The following is a 19,795-nucleotide window of genomic DNA, read 5'->3' on the forward strand; positions in this document are numbered from 1 at the left end:
ACCTTTGGAGTAACTTTCATTTAATTACACGTCACCACTCTTATTGATAAGTCAACCGTGATTCAGGGCAAGGAAAACATAATCCTTTAATTAATCACTTGTGTCACCTGCAAAGTGATGCAAAGCACAAGAACTTTCTCATTAATTATAGTGCTTCCATGAAAATTTCTTGCTAAGACAGAATCAACTTTGAGGTTAGATGAATCTATCATAATGATTATATCAAAGCCTCATCCAGTTTCTGTTACTAATTCTTTTGAAGTTTTGGAGAAAGTTTTTTCCCCCCCTAATCCTTGTACCTTTTCATAGAATTGTAAGTATGGAGCTGGAAAGGACCATAGAGGACTTGTAGTCCTAACCCCTTCATTTTATTAATGATAAAACTGAGTTCCTGGAAAATACATACAGGTAATAAATGCCAGAGTTGGATTCCAACTCAGGTTGTTTGATTCTTAATCCAAAGTTCATTCCACCATACCACATTGTTTCCCTTTTGTTTGCCCTTTTGAAAATTTAGATTCTTATTATATGAAGGTTAAACTAGGCATGCTGGCAGTCAACAAGCTTTTGTTATTAAACTAAGCCCTGAGGAGACAAGAGAAATCACATACATGGCAATTTACAGGTTCGAAATTGTGATTGTCTTACACATGTAATATTAACATAATGCCTTACATTCCATTTGAACGTAGTGGGATGGATGCTGAACATGTTGAATGACTACATCTCGGTACTTGTCATGAATGGATCCATGCTGGCTTGCAGAGATGGCTCCATAGAGAGCCTCAGGGATTTTCCTTGGCCCTAAACTGTTCAATGTATTTATTAGTGATTCAGAAACTATATATGAGCATCAATGCAAAGATTTTAAATAAAAATATCAATAGATAACTTAAAACAATATCTCGTGAAAATTATACACTATGTCTAGAGTGGATTCACACCAGGAAATTGGTACTGATTTAATATTAAGAAAACTAAACAGGTAAGCATGCTAATAACAAAATCAGTGAAAAATAGAATGTATCAAAGGATGGCAAAAACACTAGAAAACATAGGAATAAATGAACCTTTCCTTAAAATGTTAAATAGCATATATCTAAAACCAATGGTAACAACTCTGTGTAATAGGAATAAGCTATACTGCTTTCTAGTAAAATCAAGATGAAACAAGAATTCTCGTTGTTACCATTTCTACTTGACATGGTACAGTACTAGAAATGCTGGGTATAGCAATGAAGCAAGAGAAAGAAATTGAGAAAATAAGCATAGGTAAAGAAGAAGCAAAATTATCTCTTTTGCAGATGATATGATGGTGATCCTAAAGAGTCAACTGAAAATGAAATGAATTAGCAAATTCAGCAAATTTATAGAATATAAAATAAATCCACACAAATCATTAGCATTTCTATATAATATCAACAAAACTTACCAGGAAGATATAGAAAATAAGAATTGTATTTAAAATAACTATTACATTTGTGATATGCAAAATTATATGATAGAATATATAAAATTTATAACATTTTATTAAATATGTAAAATATATGAATTTTTAAAAGTTTATTTACCAAGATATATATAAAAGCCATATTAGTATAATTGCAAAATAGACATTATATACAGAAATACATTGTTGTCTAGTCATTTGTCATGTCTGACACTTTGTAACCCCATTTGGAATTTTCATGGCAAAGATACTGGAGTGGCTTGATCTGCTTCCCCATATTTGATAGATGAGAGACTGAGGCAAGCAGGGCAAATGACTTACCCAGGGTCGCATGGCAAGTAAGTGTCCGAGATTTGATTTGAACTCATGAAGATGAGTTTCCTTGACTCCAGGACTAGTGCTTTATCCACTGTGCCAACCTAGCTGCCCTTATACAGAAATATAAACCTAAACAATTGGGAAGAAATAGTGATTGCTTATGAATAGGTCAAATCATTAAAGTAAACATATATGAATCCTACGTAAATTAATGCACATATTCATTGTTGTACTAATCAAGCTTCCAAAAGATTATGTTATAGAACTAGGAGGGGAGGAATAGCAACAGTCATATAGAGCAAAAAATGATAAGATTCTCAAGCAAAATAATGAGAAAAAAAGGAAAGAAGTCTAGCAGTGCCAGATATCAAACTGTACTGTTTAAAAAATAGAGATCTAGCTGTAGACGAGATTGGGCATATAATATATAGAAGTAGGTGAATCCAGTGCCTTAGTATTTGATAAATACAAAGAGCCCAGCAATGGGGATAAGGACTTACTATTTAAGAGAAACTCTGGGGAAAACTGGACAGTAGTTACAGAAGAAATTAGATTTAGAACAACACCTCATAACATACACCATTATGTGCTTTAAATGGATTTGTGACTCATGTATAAAAGGTCACATCATAAACAAATTAGAGAAACATGGAAAAATTACAGCTAGTCTGTGATTAATGTGAGCCGATATAGTATAAAATTCAACTTTGTAAAAAGTATAAAATGATACCAGGTTGTATTTAACATGAGCCAAAATTCAAGTAATAACTGCATACAAGTTAGTTGATGGCTTCAAGATGTTACTGAGTAGTCACTCTGCACTTACCATTGTGTATGGTTGTGATGTGTTGCTGGATACAATATTACTAAAAGTTGTGTAATTTTTAAAATAAGCCTTTAACAAAATGGACAAAAGGAAGAAGACTTCAGATGGCAACACTATCAGTGTGATAAAGAAGAGACTTGTTATTTAAGTAGGAAAAGAAATGATATTAAAGACATGAATATAATCGTGATAAGTAAAATAGAATGAGGTGTTAGAATGCCTTAATCTACGGTGCAGAATATCATAAATTATGCAGGTGAAATAAAACGAAAGGGCAGGTTGCATCAGTGTTTTTGCATTTTGCAAGAACTACCAACTATAACAGTGTTACAGTGCTATAAATGGAGCATCCTTGTAAAAAAATCATTCCTCTTAGCAGAGTAGCCATTTAACAAAACTTCTAGTTTATTTAAGGCAGTGAAAGAGAAGAAATGATGGATAGTGAAAAACTTTTATTGCAAGAATTTGTTGTTTGATCACTTTAAATATTGAGTTCACTAGCATAATGTTAAAATTACCTGAGAGTTGGCCAGTGCAGATGAGGACATGGCTTCCAAATATCCTGTTTTAAAGAAAATGATAGAAGAAGGTGGCTATGCTGATCAAAATGATTTTATTGTGGATTAACACTTATTCTCAAAATGAATACCTTCTAAAACTTACATTTCTAACAAAGTAAATTCGAATTGAATTTAAAGTTAAAATTCAAATTTAAAGAATTGAATTAAGGATCAACTAAAACTTTTATTGGAAGACAATGGAGAAGGGATTTTAATTTAAAACCACTCTATATTTATTGGTCTCAAAATCCTTGTATTCTATATAGAGAACTGAGTCAAATGTACAAAAATATAAGTCATTCCCCAGTTGATAAATGGTCAAAGGATATGAACAGGCAATTTTCAGAGGAAGAAATTAAAAGCTGTCTATAATTATATGAAAAAATGCTCTAAATCACTTTTGATTAGAGAGATGCAAACCAAAACTGCTCTGAGGTACCACATCACACCTATCAGATTGGCTAACATGACAGTACAGGAAGATGATAAATGTAGGCCAGAATGTTGGAGAGTTGGAGCACTAATTCATTGTTGATGGAGCTGTGAGCTGATCCAACCATTGTTGAGAGTAATTTGGAACTATGTCCAAAGGGCTACAAAAATGTGCATACCCTTGACCCAGCAATAGTGCTTCTAGGACTGTATTCCCACAAGATCATAAAAATGGGAAAGGGCCTCACATGTACAAAAATATTTACAGCAGCTCTCTTCGTGGTGGCGAAGAACTGGAAATCAAGGGGATGACCATCAGTTGGAGAATGACTGAATACATTATGGTAATGAAATACTACTGCGCTATAAGAAATGATGAACAGGAAGACTTCAGAGAGGCCTGGAAGGACTTGTATGATCTGATGCTGAGCGAAAGGAGCAGAACCAGGAGAACTTTGTGCACAGCAACGACCACAGTGTGCGAGAGTTTTTTCTGGTAGACTTGGAACTACATTGCAATGCAAGGACTTAAAAAAATTCCCAGTGCTCTTCTAAGGCAAAATGCCTTCCACATCCAGAGAAAGAACTATGGAATTCAACTGCAGAATGTATCAGATCGTGTGTGTGTGTGTGTATGTGTGTGTGTGTGTGTGTGTGTTGCGTTTTGGTTTGTTAGATGATTTCTCCCCCTCATTGTAATTCTTCAACACAGCATGACTGTAGTGAAAATGTATTTCATAGGAATGTATGTGTAGAACCTATACAAAATTGTATGCCATCTCGGGGAGGGAGGAAAAAATAATAATCTGAGTTATATGGTAGTGAGTGTAGAACACTGAAAACAAAATTAATTAATTTTTAAAAAATCCTTGTATTCTGAGGGATTACAATCAGCAGTCTCTTCCAGTTCTTTGGCAGTTAAATAAGAAAACATGGGTGACTAAAGTTGTTTTCAGAGACAGATTTTCAAGTTATTTTAGGTCAATAATTGAAAAATATTACTAAGACAACAATCCCATTTAAAGCATTACTAATTTTAGATAATGCCCCAGGTCATCCAACTATAGTTGGTTCCTTGTATGAGAATGTGAGCATTCATATTCACCCAATAAAACTTACTTACTAGCTATATCTGAAGATTCAAAGAGAGAGGTAAGATAGTTCAGCTTATGGTGCTAAAATATTTTAAGTGAGCATAACAATGTTTTTGTCCTATCATCAGCACAGGCTTATTTTTAGCTATGACATTCTGTTTTTTAATTCTTTTTATACTTTCTATAGCTTTGTAAAATGATTATAGCTTTCTATAACTTTCTATTACTTTGTATTTAACTTGAATTAGGGGAAAAAAACCTTTTTGCTTACCCTTAGCTCTTATATAACTTTAATAAGTAGATATCATTTTAATTTTAAAATATATTCACTTGCATATTTCCATCATGCTAGAACCAGTGGCCTTATTTTACGTGTAATTGTAACTTGAAATATTGGAAATTCAAATAATGCTAGGACTTCATGGGATTCATTATTTGCATTAATTGAAATCTACCCATATCTATCAGATCTGTGGTTAGAAGAAAAATTCATGACAAACAAGGTATAGAGAGGATCATTTAAATAATTCTGATTATGTAAAATTTAAAAGTTTGTGTACAAACAAATCTGATAAAGCTAAGATTAAAAGATAAACAACTGGGAAAAATCATTGCAGCAAGTTTCTGTAATAAAAGTCTAATTTCTAAGATATATAAGGAATAGATTAATATATATGAGAATAAAAGCCATTTCGCATTTGGTAAATGATGTATAGATGTTAAAAAAAAGCAATTCTTAAATGAATAAATTCAAGTTACGTATAACCATAAGAAAAAAAATGATTCATATTACTATTAGTTAGTGAAATGCAAATTAAAACTATTAAATAGTACATGCTCTTTGACCCATTTATACCACGCTAGGCCTACACCCTGAAAAGATGAACACAAAAGAGGAAAAGGTCCTATGTGTACAAAAATACTTAGAGCAGCTCTTTTTTGTGGTGGCCAAAAACAAAAAAGCCACAACAACAACAAATAAAAAACCTGTAAAAAAAAAAATCTAAAGGGATATTCATCCACTGAGGAAAGGCCAAATAAATTATCATACGTGAATATGAGGAATACTCTTGTGTTGCAAAAAAATGAGGAAATAAATATTGAGTCCCACCCAAAGTGGGTGATTTTTCAAAGTTTCCACATTCGTTAGTGGGTTACCTTCAAAAAGCTGTCTTCTGTTTTGCCTTCTCTTGCTCCAGATACACTTACTTAATCTTGTATTTTTAATTTTTTTTTTCAAAAGATGGCCCCCACTGTCACCTTTTTGTCCATTTCATGAGGCAGTCATTGGAGAGCATTCTCCTGTTAATCTTATGTAAACTTGGCTTTCTGTTTGTATTCTCATCCAGTAGAAATCCTCAGAAAAATATTTAAAGAAAAGTAAGATTTCCTTCTAGAGTATGTAACACTGGTGCTAATGAGTGCTTGGCATCCTATCCATATTCATATTACCCAAAGGAGCAAGATTTGTCTATCCAACAATTTTTAAAAATAGAATAGTTAACATTTATAAATAAAGTGTACAAAACAAGTTACTTGTAGTATCTCATTTGATCTTCACAACAACCCTGTTGTGTAGGTATTCTTATTACAGGTAAAGAAAGTGAGTCTGAAAGGGATTAGGTATGTTACTCAGTGCCATAGTGTCAGAGGTGGGATTTTAACTTAGGTCTCCATAATGCAAAGTCTAATGCTCCACCCTCTGGCCCCAGTTCATCTTTAAAAAAGACTTAGCGCTACTTTTATTGAAAAAGACCAAGATGGTCTTTGACTAAAGTATCTTTTAAAGAAACTGATTTATAAATAAAGACCTTAGGGAAAAATGAAAACCTCATATGCTTTTTCTGAAGTGATTGAATGTTCCCTTAAAGTAAGGCTGCTAGACATATTACACAGACTATATAATACTCATCTTGTCTTTCTGTGATGCCAGTCTTTGTGTCTGGCATTATCAAGCCTTGGAGATTATCATGAATGCCACTTTTGTGAAATGAAAACATTGATTTTCTAATCCATCTATTCCCTATCCTGTGCCTTAGGGCATTCTTTCTCTGCAAGAATATAGAGCTTCCTACCTGCTGGGATGGGGAGGCTACATTGTGATTCTGTACATTGGTCAAAACCCTCTTTTCTGGAGGTATTAGCAAAATCCAGGCTCTTACTTATGATTGGATAGAAAAGAGGCAGAATAGAAAGAACACTGGCTTTGGAATTAAAGAAACTAGCTTCAGATCCCACCTCTCGTCTATCAGTGTGACCTCAAACAAATCACTTAACTTTCAGGGTCATCACTTTTCTCATTGGCAAAATGAGGGGGTTGGAGTACCTAGCCTCAGGGGTCTCTTCCAGTCCTAGCTCAATGACACTGTGGTCTTATAATCAACGTCCATAGAGTTAACAGTATGTACTTTGTATATTTTGCTATTTTTTTCTATTTTTATTTTTAATTTATGGAATAAGACAAGTATTTCCATAACGTAGTATGATGAAAAAGATGGTTGCACATGAAAATTGCAAATTTTAGGTACAGTTTGCTATTTTAAATATGCAATAAAGTTAATTTTTTTACTTTTTTAAGCCAGTGATTCTGCTTATTCCTTTTAGTTTATTCCTTTAAGCATAATGAGTGTCATTTTCTCTATGACAAATACTCACATTAACAACAAAGAACCTATGAAGGAAGATGCTATCTGCATCTAAAGAAAGAACTGATAAATAGAATTATGTGTAGAATGATTTTATATGTGTAGAAATACATTTATGTACGTATTTGTGTCCGATGATAGCCATTTCTAGGGTGGGTTGGGTGAAGAAAAAAAAAGAAAGTTACATGATAACTTTTATATATTTAAAAGGAATAACAAGTTATATATGATTGCAGTTTCATGTGCTGCTGGGGATGGAAGCTCAATTCCATGTGGACAGTCTCGGGCGGGTAAAGGTGGGAACTTCTAAATCTTAGAGTTCTCACGAGGCCCCCCCAGGAAACAACTGGGAATCAAGGTGAACCGAGCTATCTCGTGTATTTCCGCCTCTTCCCATGAGAAACGTGATGGGAGAGAGCTCTCCCCGCCCTCGAGATTGTCCCGGATCTGGGCACACCTAACAGGCACGGTATTCAGATGCAAACTATGTGGCTGGAGAGCTTAAGTAGGATCAGGAAAGCCTGAAAGCTCTCTTGGGCGGAGGGGCCACGTGTGAGGACAACAAGGCTCCGCTTTTCCTCTCTCCTCTCTCCCCTCCCCCTCTCTCCCCACTTACACTTCTACTTCCAATCTCTTATTGTAAGATCTTTGCCTCCTTGGGAGATTCTTCGCTCCCTCCTAAGGAAGAATTCCCCTGCACTTGTAACTAGACCCTGAAATAAAGCTCAACCCTTGTTCGACTCTGGAACGTCCTTTCTCTCATACGAGCATCCGGTTTGGCCAACCGAAGACCTCCGATAGAAGTAAGGGAAGACTCGGGTAGCCCTCAGGCCTCTAGGCCTGGCAATGTGCAGTTGTCTCTTTTTTTATTCTACTGTGTTACGGAAATGGTTGTCTTGTTTCATAAATTCAAAATAAAATAAATAAAAATTTTTAAAAAGCTCAGTGACTGGTACTTAGTACACTTAATAATATTTGTTGCCTTGTCTTTTTTGCCAGATGCTAAAAACTAAGTCTAACTTCCTTTCTTGCTTTCTACAACTCCATCCTTAGACATTGAAGGATTAATGTAGGCAGGATTCTTTGGGGACCTTGTTTTTCCATGCTGTTTTGACTTGGTGGACATAGTATTTTTAAGACTTTGATTTCATATGTAAAAGTGGTTAAGGTGGAGCTGAGAATCCAATTTCATATTCTGTAAGATGCAACTAAAAGAAAAAAGGAAATACACCTAGTATTTTACCCTGTGAGACTTTTACAATTGTAGCAATACAGAAGGGAATAAGGTTCCTCTTATGCAGTATTACACACACACACACACAAAATCAAGTTTCTTCCTTTTAAAATGTCTTTTAAATAACATTTTTAAAAAATTTGATTTTTCATCAACTTTAATGCCAAATAGTCCCTCCTTTCTCTGCTACCCAGAGACCTGTCCCCTATCACAAAGACTAAAAAAGAAAAAAGCAGGGAAAAAACAGTTCAGCAAACCTAACCAATATATCAGCTAAATCTAATGGAATGTTCCTCTCCCTTCATCTTCTACCTCGGCAAAGAAAGGAGGAATGTCATTTTTTTTCTCATCTCTTCTTCAGGGCAAAGCAAAAATGTTGTCTCTAAAACCTATTTCCATAAAACTCCCAAACGTGTTTTTTAAAAGTAAAAGTTTGTTTCTTTTGGCATAAAACCGAACCAGAGGGAGTGTTATATACATTATGAACATAAGAAAACAGATGATGATAATGGTATCTTTCAGTGCTTGAATGGCTCTATCGTCATACTGATGCAGGCACTCCCTCCAGTGGTACAGATCACAAATCATCCGCTGCTTCTCTTTCTGTGTGAATCTTCTCCTCCACCAGGGCTCTGGCCAACACGTGGCGCTTCTTTCATATCCCTTCAGCCTATGGGTACCATTGTAGCACACAGGCTCTCAATCCGTTATCTTTTGCTTTCGTATCATGATGCACTTTCCTCCTTTTCTAATCATACTTCTCTTTTCAATGATATATTTTAACGTCCTTCCTTGTAGGCCCTTCACCCTTAGGAATGTAGCTTTTTTTGCTCAACATGCATTTCCCTTTGGTGACTCCTAATTTTTATTCTGTGGATATTGTGTTCTTCCATAATTTGCAGCCATCTTGGAGTATCAGAAGGCAGTGATGATGGTAAAATGGGTTTTTATTTCAGGTATGACCTTGGAGTTGTTAAAAGAGCCATGCAGTTTCCCAAATGAAATTTTTGCTCCTTCCTTCCCCTTGTTTAATTTTGGGTCTAGTGCATTGTCTTTCTAAGATAAATATGCTGAGGAAGCAGCACTAAGTGCTGTCCATAAAACTTAATATTGTTGTCTGGATAGTAGGCATTCTTCAGCCACTTGGTTTTTTCCTGTGTAAATTATGGATTATGATTATGGATATCATTTAAGAGATTCTGAACCATTTCTGCATTTGATACAATGAACATAAGGTCATCCACAAATAGGAGGACCTGTGTGAATTCACTCTTTGTGAGGAATTCCACCCAGATTTGGACTCTTCCCTGGAAATCCTCCATGATAGGGGCAAACACTTTTGGAGAACATACATTTTCTAAGCACATTATGTCTGACTTGATATTGGTAATTGGAGAATATTGTTTTAGAATTATGGATTTAGAGCTGGAAGGGACTTTATAGGGTCTCTAACCCAACCCTCACATTTTACGGGTAAGAAAATTGAGTCCTAGAGTAATTTAGTAACTTGCCCAAAGACATTGAGTGTCACATAGTAAGTGGAAAACTTGGGATTTCAACTCTTGACAAGTCCAGTGCTCTTTCTACTACTGCACCATATCAACTCGTTGGTCATTGGATTAGGATGTCATGTTAGAGTAGTAACAGTTAATATTAATAGATGGTCTAAAAATGTTCATTTGGGTACCTTTCCTCAACATTCTGCCATTATCATTGCAGACATGGAAAGGAGCAGCACAAGACAAAGGACTGTCTTGTGCTTTTCTTTTCTGTCAAATACTTAATCATCTAGAAGGTATCCTCCTGATGAAGAGCTTTTCCACTATTAGCTAGGCTGACCTATGGACAGCAGACTCAGTCTGTCATTGGGTCCATGAATGATTGGATCTGCCAGAGTTTTTGAAGCACTGGTATATTCTTCTAGAACTCATGGTCATCTCCATGCTACTTACAGTAGTGCTGTAGTGATAGAGAATATAAATGTTTATGTTGTTCTTAAAAAAAATAACTTACATCTGCCTAAAAAGTGATGATTGGTGATGAGTTTCTTTTTTTTCATTCTAGAAATGAGATTAGGACTGATTCCAGTAGAGAGGCAAATTCTGTCAAAATTCACTTTATTAGTGTAAATGCAAACAGAAGCCATTGTTTCCCCATTATGTATAAATTCATCAGTATAGCATTTCTTTTCTATTAGCATTGATTTTTTTTTTCTTTTTAAAAAAACAGATTCTTTTGGAGCCGGGAGTGATCCAGGATGTCCTGGCAGCTGGAAGCCATCTTCAGCTACTGGAACTCCTCAATTTATGTTCCCACTATCTCATCCAGGTATTCATTCATTCCACACCAATATGCTTATTATATTAATTCTTTAAATTTATAAAGTACTTTCCTTAACTCTTTGAGGTAGGAAGTTCAGATGTCACAAAATCATAGACTTGGAGCTGAAAGGGGCCTTAGAGGCCTTAGAATGCAGCCCCTTCATTTTACAGATAAGGAAACTGACCCAAAATAGTTCATAATAGTTAACAATAGCTAATAGCTAACATTTATGTAGCATGTACCATGTATCAGGCCCTGTGCTATGCACCTTGCAGTTATCTCATTTGTTCCTTACAACAACCCTGAGAGGTAGGTACTATTTTTATCCCCACTTTACAGATGAGGAAACTGAGGCAGAGATTAAGTGACTTCCCCAGGGTCACACAGCTATTATATGTCTGAGGCCAGGTTTGAACTCAGGTTTTTTGACTCCCAGCCTGGCACTCTTTCCAGGATTAACACTACTTTGTATAGGTTTAATCAGAAGGGGCCTCAGAAGCGAATCCCTTCCTATTAACAGTGAGGAAACTGAATCTCAGGGAAGGAAAGTGACTTGCCTGAAGTCACACAGGTAAGCAATGATAAGCTTGTTTGGAGCCCAGATTCTCTTCCTGCAGAGCCACTCTTTTTTTCACTGTACGAGGGTGCTTCCACTTACTGATGAGGATGCTTTGTCTCTGAGAAGTCAAGTGGTTTGGCCATGACCATAGAGCAAGTAAACATCAGAGGAGCGTTTGGAGCTCAGCTCTGCTAAGTCTAGTGTTTTTTCTGCTTTCCTATAAGGTCTTGTACTTGGCCTGAAAGAACTTTTTAGACTACATGGGGAGGGAAAGAATAAGCATCTGAGCATGTAAATAAAAATGCAATATTTAAAGAAAAGCTGCAGAAAGTAATAGGTCAAGGCAGGATTTGGTTAATGCCAGAGGAATGGTTCTGGCGGTAACCAGCACTGTTCAGACTCTAAGTGGGATAGTGGCTAGCACACTGGCCATAGATTCAGGAAAACCCGAGTTCAAATGTGAACTCAGATGCTAGCTGTATGACCCTGGGCAAGTCACTTAATCCCTATCTGCCTCAGTTTCCTCACTTGTAGAAGAGAAATAACAATAATAGTGCCTATATTCCAGGGTTGTGGTGAGGATCAGATGAGATAATATTTGTAAAGTGCTCAGCACACTGCCTGACCCATAGGAGCTATTTAATAAATGCGTGAGTTCCTTGCATCCCCTCTTCTCCAAAAGATCTATTTATTTTAATACTCATTTCCCTTGGTGCAGATGAATAAATAATATCAACAAACATTTGTGGTAGACACTTAAAAATTTTCGTAGTATTACTGTACCAAGATATTTTTATTCCTTTAAATAAAATTATAAAGATACTTCATCAAATGTGAGATTTCAGTGACTCCTTTTCATAAGGTAGTAGATTAGATAATCACTAAAATGGAGTAGCAAGGGTGTTAGAGACAGTCTCTTACAGATGGAAAGATGAAAGAACTAAAACCAAATGAAAAAAACTAAAATCTGAACACATTAAATGACCTACTAAGGCTCAAACTGCAAAAGAAGTAAGAGAGGAGATTAGGACCTGAGGTCTCCAGGCCTAGTACAGAGCTGCCTAGGATTCCACTCTACATGAGAGGCATTCTGTTGGTTTTCAGGGAAAGGTGAGCATAAAAATACTCTTGGAGTCATGAAATGAAGCAACAAACGAAAGAAGTCAGCATAGGGAGAAAAGTCAGTTACAATGTGTGCACATTTTATAATTGCGCCACCACATTTTACCTGACATCATTTAATTTTTTTATTCTATTTTTATCTCATTTTCTGTTCATTCTTTCAATATCACTGGGAGGTAAGAAGAATGTGGTTTTATCCTTTTCCACAGATAGGCAGATCTGTAGTATATAAAAGTTAGAAGACTTATAAGGAGTGTGTTTTAATGAAAAAATTGAATTGACTTGTATTTGTCATTTTAGCATCCCGTCTGCATTACAGCCTGAGCTTTATGTATTACCTGACTAGCTTTGCTGCCATAGGCATTTAAAAGACAGTGATACGTCTTGACAGTATTCTGGTAACGGTGTTCTGATTCAGAGACATGCGGTGTGTAAGTTCTGTAAAATTCCAGATGAATTCAGGAGGCTCATGGCTTGGTTCCCCCCCGCCCCCTTAAAGAAATTGAGACATCAGGTGACTTGCTGGAGGTCAGTATAAAACCTTGACATTTCACCCTTGTGGTTTTTTTCTGACACAAAGCAACAACTGGGTTATATACAGATAGAATTTCCTTCAAGAAGCATTCGGAGCATTTGAAATTCAGATCACCTCATGTGAGTTTCCACAGTGTTGTTTGTAAGCTTTTATTTTTTGACCGTTCTTCCTTTATTTTGTTCATTGGTACTTTCTAATTGTAGCTGAGGGGCAGCAAGGTGACACAGTGGATAGAGTGCCTTAGAGTCAGGAGGACCTGATTTCAAATCCAACCTCAGACACTTACTGGCTGGGTTACCCTGGACAAGTCACTTAACCCTGTTTGCCTCAGTTTCCTTATCTGTAAAATGAACTGGGACAGGAAATGGCAAAGCACTTCAGTATCTTTGCCATGAAAACCCAAGTGGGTTCATGAAGTCAAGTACAACAAATTGACTAGACAATAACAAAAGAAAATTGTGGCAGAACTCATGACATGGGAAAGGGGTAATTTGACTGTAGAATAACAATGTGTAAGGCCGGTATAGCCTCTCTAGAACTAGGGATCTTCATCTCCATGCTCTGTAGCTGTGTCTTGTTCATCTTTGGAGTAGGCTACCTCTGGGTGGGGTCAGTATGCTTCTTGACTTGGGAGATTCATGCAGCTGTTAATATGTATTATTGACTATTTATCATGTATTAATATTTCATTGCTCAGATGCATCTTATTTTAACATATTATATCCCTGTGGGCATCTGGGGGAGGGGGCTAAACACATTCAAATAACACATTTTTTGAGATAAGACGCTTCTAGCTTATGTTTAGAAGAGTGCCTTCCCAGAGTTATAATGGATGTAGATTTAATTCAATTTGGTAAAAATATTCCACTAAGAAATTATTTCAGTCACTGAGATAAGTGAATATTTTGATGAAATAGATCTTATTGATTCTTTTTTTTATATCAGTGTCACTTCCCAGTGATCCTTATTTCCTCATAGGCCACCCCTCCATGTAAAAAGTAAGCATTGTTAAGGAAAATAAACACACACACACACACACTCAGACACTTACACACACTCACACACTAGCCATACGTCAGTCCCTAACTATGGTCTACCACCTCACTGTCTTGAGGAGAGAGCAGTGCTTCCCCACCAGTTTTCTGAAGTTACAGCTGGCCGCTGCATATATCAGAGTACTGATATGATTTTATTTTGTCATTCTGTAATCTTCACATGTTCCAGAGCCACTTACAATATACCTGAGACACCACTACTTATATCTGCACTTCTACTGTAGTTAAGTCAAGTCAACGAGCATTTATTATATTATTATTTTGTAAGGCAAACAATAGTGCCTGCCTGTAAGGAATTTATAGTGTAATGGGGATACAACATATAAACAACCATGTATGAGCAAGGGTAATTTGGAGCTAATCCCAGAGGGATTAAGGGGGATTGGTAAAGGCTTCTTGAAGAAAGTAGGATTTTAACTGAGACTTGAAGGAAGCTGGAGAAACCAGGAAGCAGAGTTGAGGGGGATATAGTGACGGTCTGAGGAGGTTTTCCTTGAAGCACTGCTAGTAGCTCCCCTGGTCTGCTTACCCTGTGGCCCAGGGGATTCCTCTCCATATTTCTTAATCACTACTGAAGTCAAAGAGACAGAAACTCATACCATTGAAGTGACAGGCACTCCCTCCCTTTCTTTTTTCTGGAGAGTACGATGTCATTTTCATCCTCATTGATAATCACATAGTGTGCTGAGGTTTGCAAAGTTCTTTGTGTTTATTACCTCAGTCGATCCTCCCAGCAACCCTCTGAAGTAAGATCTATAGATATTATTGTACACATTTTCAGGTGAGGAAACTGAGGTTCATAGAAGTAATTCACAAGTCACACAGAGGTAGGAGTAGAATGCAGGTCTCTATTGATGCCAGTATTCTGTCCATTGTACCACAGTCCCTGAGGGTAGACTATCAAAGGTTGGAAGATCTTTACTACCCCAGAGATGTTTGCTCCAGTGGCAGCAATAGGTTCCAGAGAGGAATTGTGCGCTGATGATGTAGCCAGCAAAAGGAATGATATTGGAAGCCTAAAGAGGTCTTCCAGTATGAGATTAGGGATTGACTTTTCAGTTACAAATTGGTAAGGTTATATCTTCTGTCACTAATAATTTAATGAGGAACTAGAGGGTATTCCCCCACATAGTTTGTTATGATAGCATACTAACAGCTAACTTTCAAACTATTGAGTATCTGAAATGTATTATGTAGCTTCAGCTCCAATTAAGTATAACTTTGCCTTTTTGCTTTCTGTATTTCACGAAGGACCTCTCTGTTTGTATTTGACCTTCTAAAAAAATTCAAGATATGTCAGTTGATGTTAGAAGTTGAGCAAGATGTGTGAAATTAATAGCTCACAATGTTCCCCCTAGTGTGCTTTTTAGAATTCATGCATCTGTATATGCTTTTCACATTCAGCATATTCCTCTGCAATTATTTAGGAGCTCTGGGGTTCAATGATTGAGGTTTTCAGTGTGTCCTGATTCGCTGAGTCTCTTTGTCTAGTCTAATCTAGGTGGTCTTGAAAATGATGCTGTTCAAATTCCTCTATCACTATAATAAGAGGCATCTATATGGAAATAAGCATTTTAAGCAAAGAAACAGATTAACCCTGGAGTGGAAGCTGTAGTGTCACTAACATAATGTGCTGCCCTTTGGATACAAAGATAATGTTTTTGATATCATTTTTATGGCATTTGGTTTGATATATTTGTTTTTAATACTCACAAGGGGCAGTGTGCCAGTATCTTTATGGGCATTTGGGGGCTAAAAACACTAAAATAATTTATTTTTTAGATGAAAATCTTGATAACTTTTGTTTTGAAGTAGCGCCTTCACAAAATTATAAGGATGTTGATCTAACCCAGTTTGGTAAAATGCTCAAATAAGAATTTAGGAAGTGATCCCAGTCAATCCAGGTAACAGATTTTGTTTTGATGAAATAAATGACTTATTAATTCCTTTTTTACATTAGTATCAAACTTTTCAGTGACCCATCCTCCTCCATGATTCCCTCTCATGTAAGAAAGAAACATAGTTAAGGAAAATTCTACCACCACTACTGCACACTACTTTTTTTGCCCAGTGTTCCTCATGTTTATTAGCACCTTTTGAGTTGGGTAAAATGCCAGAGAACCTTTCTTAGAATACATTAACATAGTATGATCTAAAAAAAAATGACCATCTTTTGCAGTCCAAACTACCATATTTTGTGTATCTCATTCTTTTTCCAGCAGGCTAGGATAAAAATAATAGAAATATAGAGTGCTTTACAGTTTTCAAAGTCCTGTATGTTTATTTTCTAATTGGTTCCCTATTTCCTGCATGAAGAAATGCAGACTGAGAGTCTCTGAGGCTAAAATTAGTCACTGCATGTATCAGAGTTCTGATCTGATTTTGTTTTTATATATTTTTTAATCTCCACATGTTCTAGATCTATATATAATATGCTTGATAGACCACTCCCCAGGTCTTCATCTCTATTATAGTTGTCAAATCAATGAGTATTTATTAAGTAATTACTATGTCCTAGGCAATGTGCTAAGTAAGTTGAAAGGCCACAAATAGCCCCTACCTCTAAGGAGTTCGCAGTCTAACAGGGTGACAGCACCTGAGGAGTATAATTAAGCTAAGCACAGAGGAATAAATAAAGTCTTTGCCCTCAAAGAGTTTCTTTGAAACTTTCCATTGCTCCATTCCTTTCACAGAAAACTCATCTTTGGGGAATTTCATGTTGCAGCAAAATTGAATCTTCCTGGTCCTTTTTTCTTTTCTGCCCCTCTGACTAGAGGGCAGAGACCTGGGCTTCAGGACCTCTCTTTAAAGAGGGGGCTTAACGGAGTTTTTCTGCCTGCTTCAGACTGCTTTTTCATGCCCACACCCAGCCTGGCCCCCTTTTCAGCTTCTGTTTGTGTGTTGCTTTTCTCTATTAGATGTAATTTTTTTTTGCCAGTGGGGACTTTCTTTGTTTTTCTTTGTATTTCCAGCATTTAGCACATTGCCTGGCACATTTTAGGGGCTTATTAAATGTTTATCGACTGATTGTTTGAAGGACCTCCCATTTTAGCAACATGCAAACCTCAATTTCTTTACAAGATAAATGTAACTGGAGTGTAAGGTAAAATCAGAGAGGAGGCAGTAGCAGAGAGGAGTGGGGGAGGAGAGATCAGGGAAGGCCTAGAGAAAGTGAAATTTGAGCTGAGTCTTGAGGGAAACCAGGAGATAGAGGTGAGGAGGAGAACATTCCTGGCAAAGGCACGGAGTTGGGGAATGGGAACAGCAAGTAGATACATGTAGATGAAGCATAAAGTTTATAGAAGATGTGATCTCTACCTTCATGGAGCTTATAGTCTAGTAGGTCAGCCCTCTCTAACTCAGAGCCAAGTCAAGTACAAGTCATGTCATTATTTCTGTGATGGCATGGTCTTCTTCGGCAATGAAGGATGAGCACACACAGTCTAGTAGGTAGAAAGAAGCCAAACAGTTCACCTTGACATGTGGTATTACATGGCAGTGACATTAGAGACTTGGTAAACAGCATACATGTAAGGTTTGAAAGGGAAGAGCATGGTCATCGTTTGCATTGTTCCGGAGAAAGGAATGAGGTGAGAGGTGATGTTTCCCCTATTTTAGCACAGAGGAGAAGCATGCACAATGAGAAACTTAAAAGAAGCCATTTCCTTGGCCATCAGCTACATTCTTTTCTTCTCTTAGCACCATGCTGTTTGTGTTTAATATATTAAAAGATATTATTGGCAGTTACTGTGTTATGTGTATAAATGGAACTGAAATGAATTGGAATGTGAATTATCTGCTTCTCTAATTACATTTGTAGACCACCATTATCAATAATCATAGTTTATATGTACAAGCACTTCTAAGATTTATAATGACAAGACTGGGATTCAAAGACTCACATAACCACAGTAAATATTGGAATTAGTGACTATCAGGGCCAAGTCTGAAACCTAGACCATTTTGATGGTGATTCTAGGGCCTCTCTCCATTGTGCCACTCACACACAACGATTGGCTGTACAACTTGTTATATTTTTCAAATGGATTGTGTCCCTTACCTCATGGTCAACAACTAGACAGATTTATGGAGTTTTAGTGGAAGTTGGAGTCCTTCCATGAAGCCAGCTGAACAAACTCCCATGATGCCAAGCCACTTACCAAAATAAGCTTCTGGGATGCCAGGGCACTTTGGCTCTCGCTCTATACTTTTCTCCCATGGCCAAACAAAAGTATTTGCCTGGTAGTTACTGACAATTTGAGGTAGCCTGACCCAGTGACATAGCAGTTAATAATCTCCACTGACAGAATTTCTTAAAATTTCAGGAAGTTTAAAAAAAAGTCGGGGGGGGGGGCAGTATCTGTGTATGTTTGTGTATGTGTATGTGTGTGTGTGTGTGTGTGTGTGTGTGTGTGTGTGTTGCTACTGAGCATCAAGGTGATGAATATTTTACATACTTTAGTGTTTGAAGGGGAAGTGAAATTGAAATGGGGGCAACCCTCTCCTAGTTTCATTCCCAAGATAAATTAGGATTATTTCTAAACATCAGTGTATCATGAAAGTACGACAGCCAGCTTAAAATACAATTCCAAAATGGAGAAATCCTACACATTACACTCGCCCCTCCTCTCTATAGTTTGTGCCTGCTTCTTCACTAAAATTCTCTTTTAACACTTCTTTGGTTTGTACAGAGTACCATTTTAGCTTTGACCTACACTTCCAGTCCCAAATCTCTTATGCATCCTCAACTTCCTTGAGTCTCTACTCAGATGCACTTTCTTTCTAGGAATAGCCATCTGTTTCCCTTTGATACTTAGAACTTAGTTATTAAGACATACCTATCCATCACCTGTATCTTCAGGGCTGGAATCTTTGCTCTTGAACTAGTCTGTGCTAATGGGAGATGGCTAGAAGATATCTCCAGGTCTCTCGCCCTCTTCCCCAGTAACATGTCATGTGGCTCTTGACAATGACCATTGCGCTTCTCCCCCACAACTGACCCCCCAGGTTTGCTACTTGACACTAAGGATTAATACATCAAGAGGGAATATCCAGTCACTTAGCAGAGGAGGGTGTTTTGGGGACAGGCAGAGCCTTTTAGTGCCTTTCAATTCATACCCAGTCCATAGTAACCTACTTTACCTAGGCATAGGGCCAACCCTACTTCATAATGAATTGGCATTGAATCATAGGGAGTAATTTACTCACTAAAAACTGAAGGGATCAGAGAATAGGTGTCATTCTTCGCCATAAATTAGTTTTTTTGATTGATTAGTCACCTAACTAGCAGTCTTCTGGAAGACAGGATCATGGAAGAGGAAATTTTTGTGGAGAGAAGCAATAGGAAAGTATTGCAGCTTATTATCATAAGGGAAGGAAGATCCAGGCCTGCTGTGCAGTGGGGTATTCTAGGCCAGAAGTGTCAAACACTTAATGTAGACCATATGTAACCTGTAACAGTCCTGAGTGCAGTCCAAATCAGATTCAAATATAATTGGGAAATAGTTAACAAAACAAATAGAATAGAACACAGATAATTTTACATTTTAAAACTAAATCAACATGAGACCCCAAGGATCCTTAAAGACATATTAGTAGCCCCCATTTGTATTTGAGTTTGATACCACTGTTCTACGCAGTGGA

The 19,795-nt window shown here is 36.9% G+C and overlaps 1 protein-coding gene across 11 annotated transcripts in view; it reads left to right on the forward strand.

The window, feature by feature from the left end:
- KLHL32 (kelch like family member 32) overlaps window positions 1–19,795 on the forward strand; it is a 296,021-nt gene that overhangs the window by 158,102 nt on the left and 118,124 nt on the right. For all 11 annotated transcript variants that reach the window (XR_011974432.1, XM_072642889.1, XM_072642891.1 and 8 more), the window contains one exon: window positions 10,789–10,887. Coding sequence is in view for 10 of the 11 variants with exons in the window: in XM_072642889.1 (XP_072498990.1) it covers window positions 10,789–10,887 (99 nt within the window). In the remaining variant the exon portion in view is untranslated. The remainder of the gene's footprint in view (window positions 1–10,788; window positions 10,888–19,795) is intronic.

The sequence above is a fragment of the Notamacropus eugenii genome, chromosome 2 (assembly GCF_028372415.1).
Source record: "Notamacropus eugenii isolate mMacEug1 chromosome 2, mMacEug1.pri_v2, whole genome shotgun sequence".
Taxonomy (NCBI): domain Eukaryota; kingdom Metazoa; phylum Chordata; class Mammalia; order Diprotodontia; family Macropodidae; genus Notamacropus; species Notamacropus eugenii.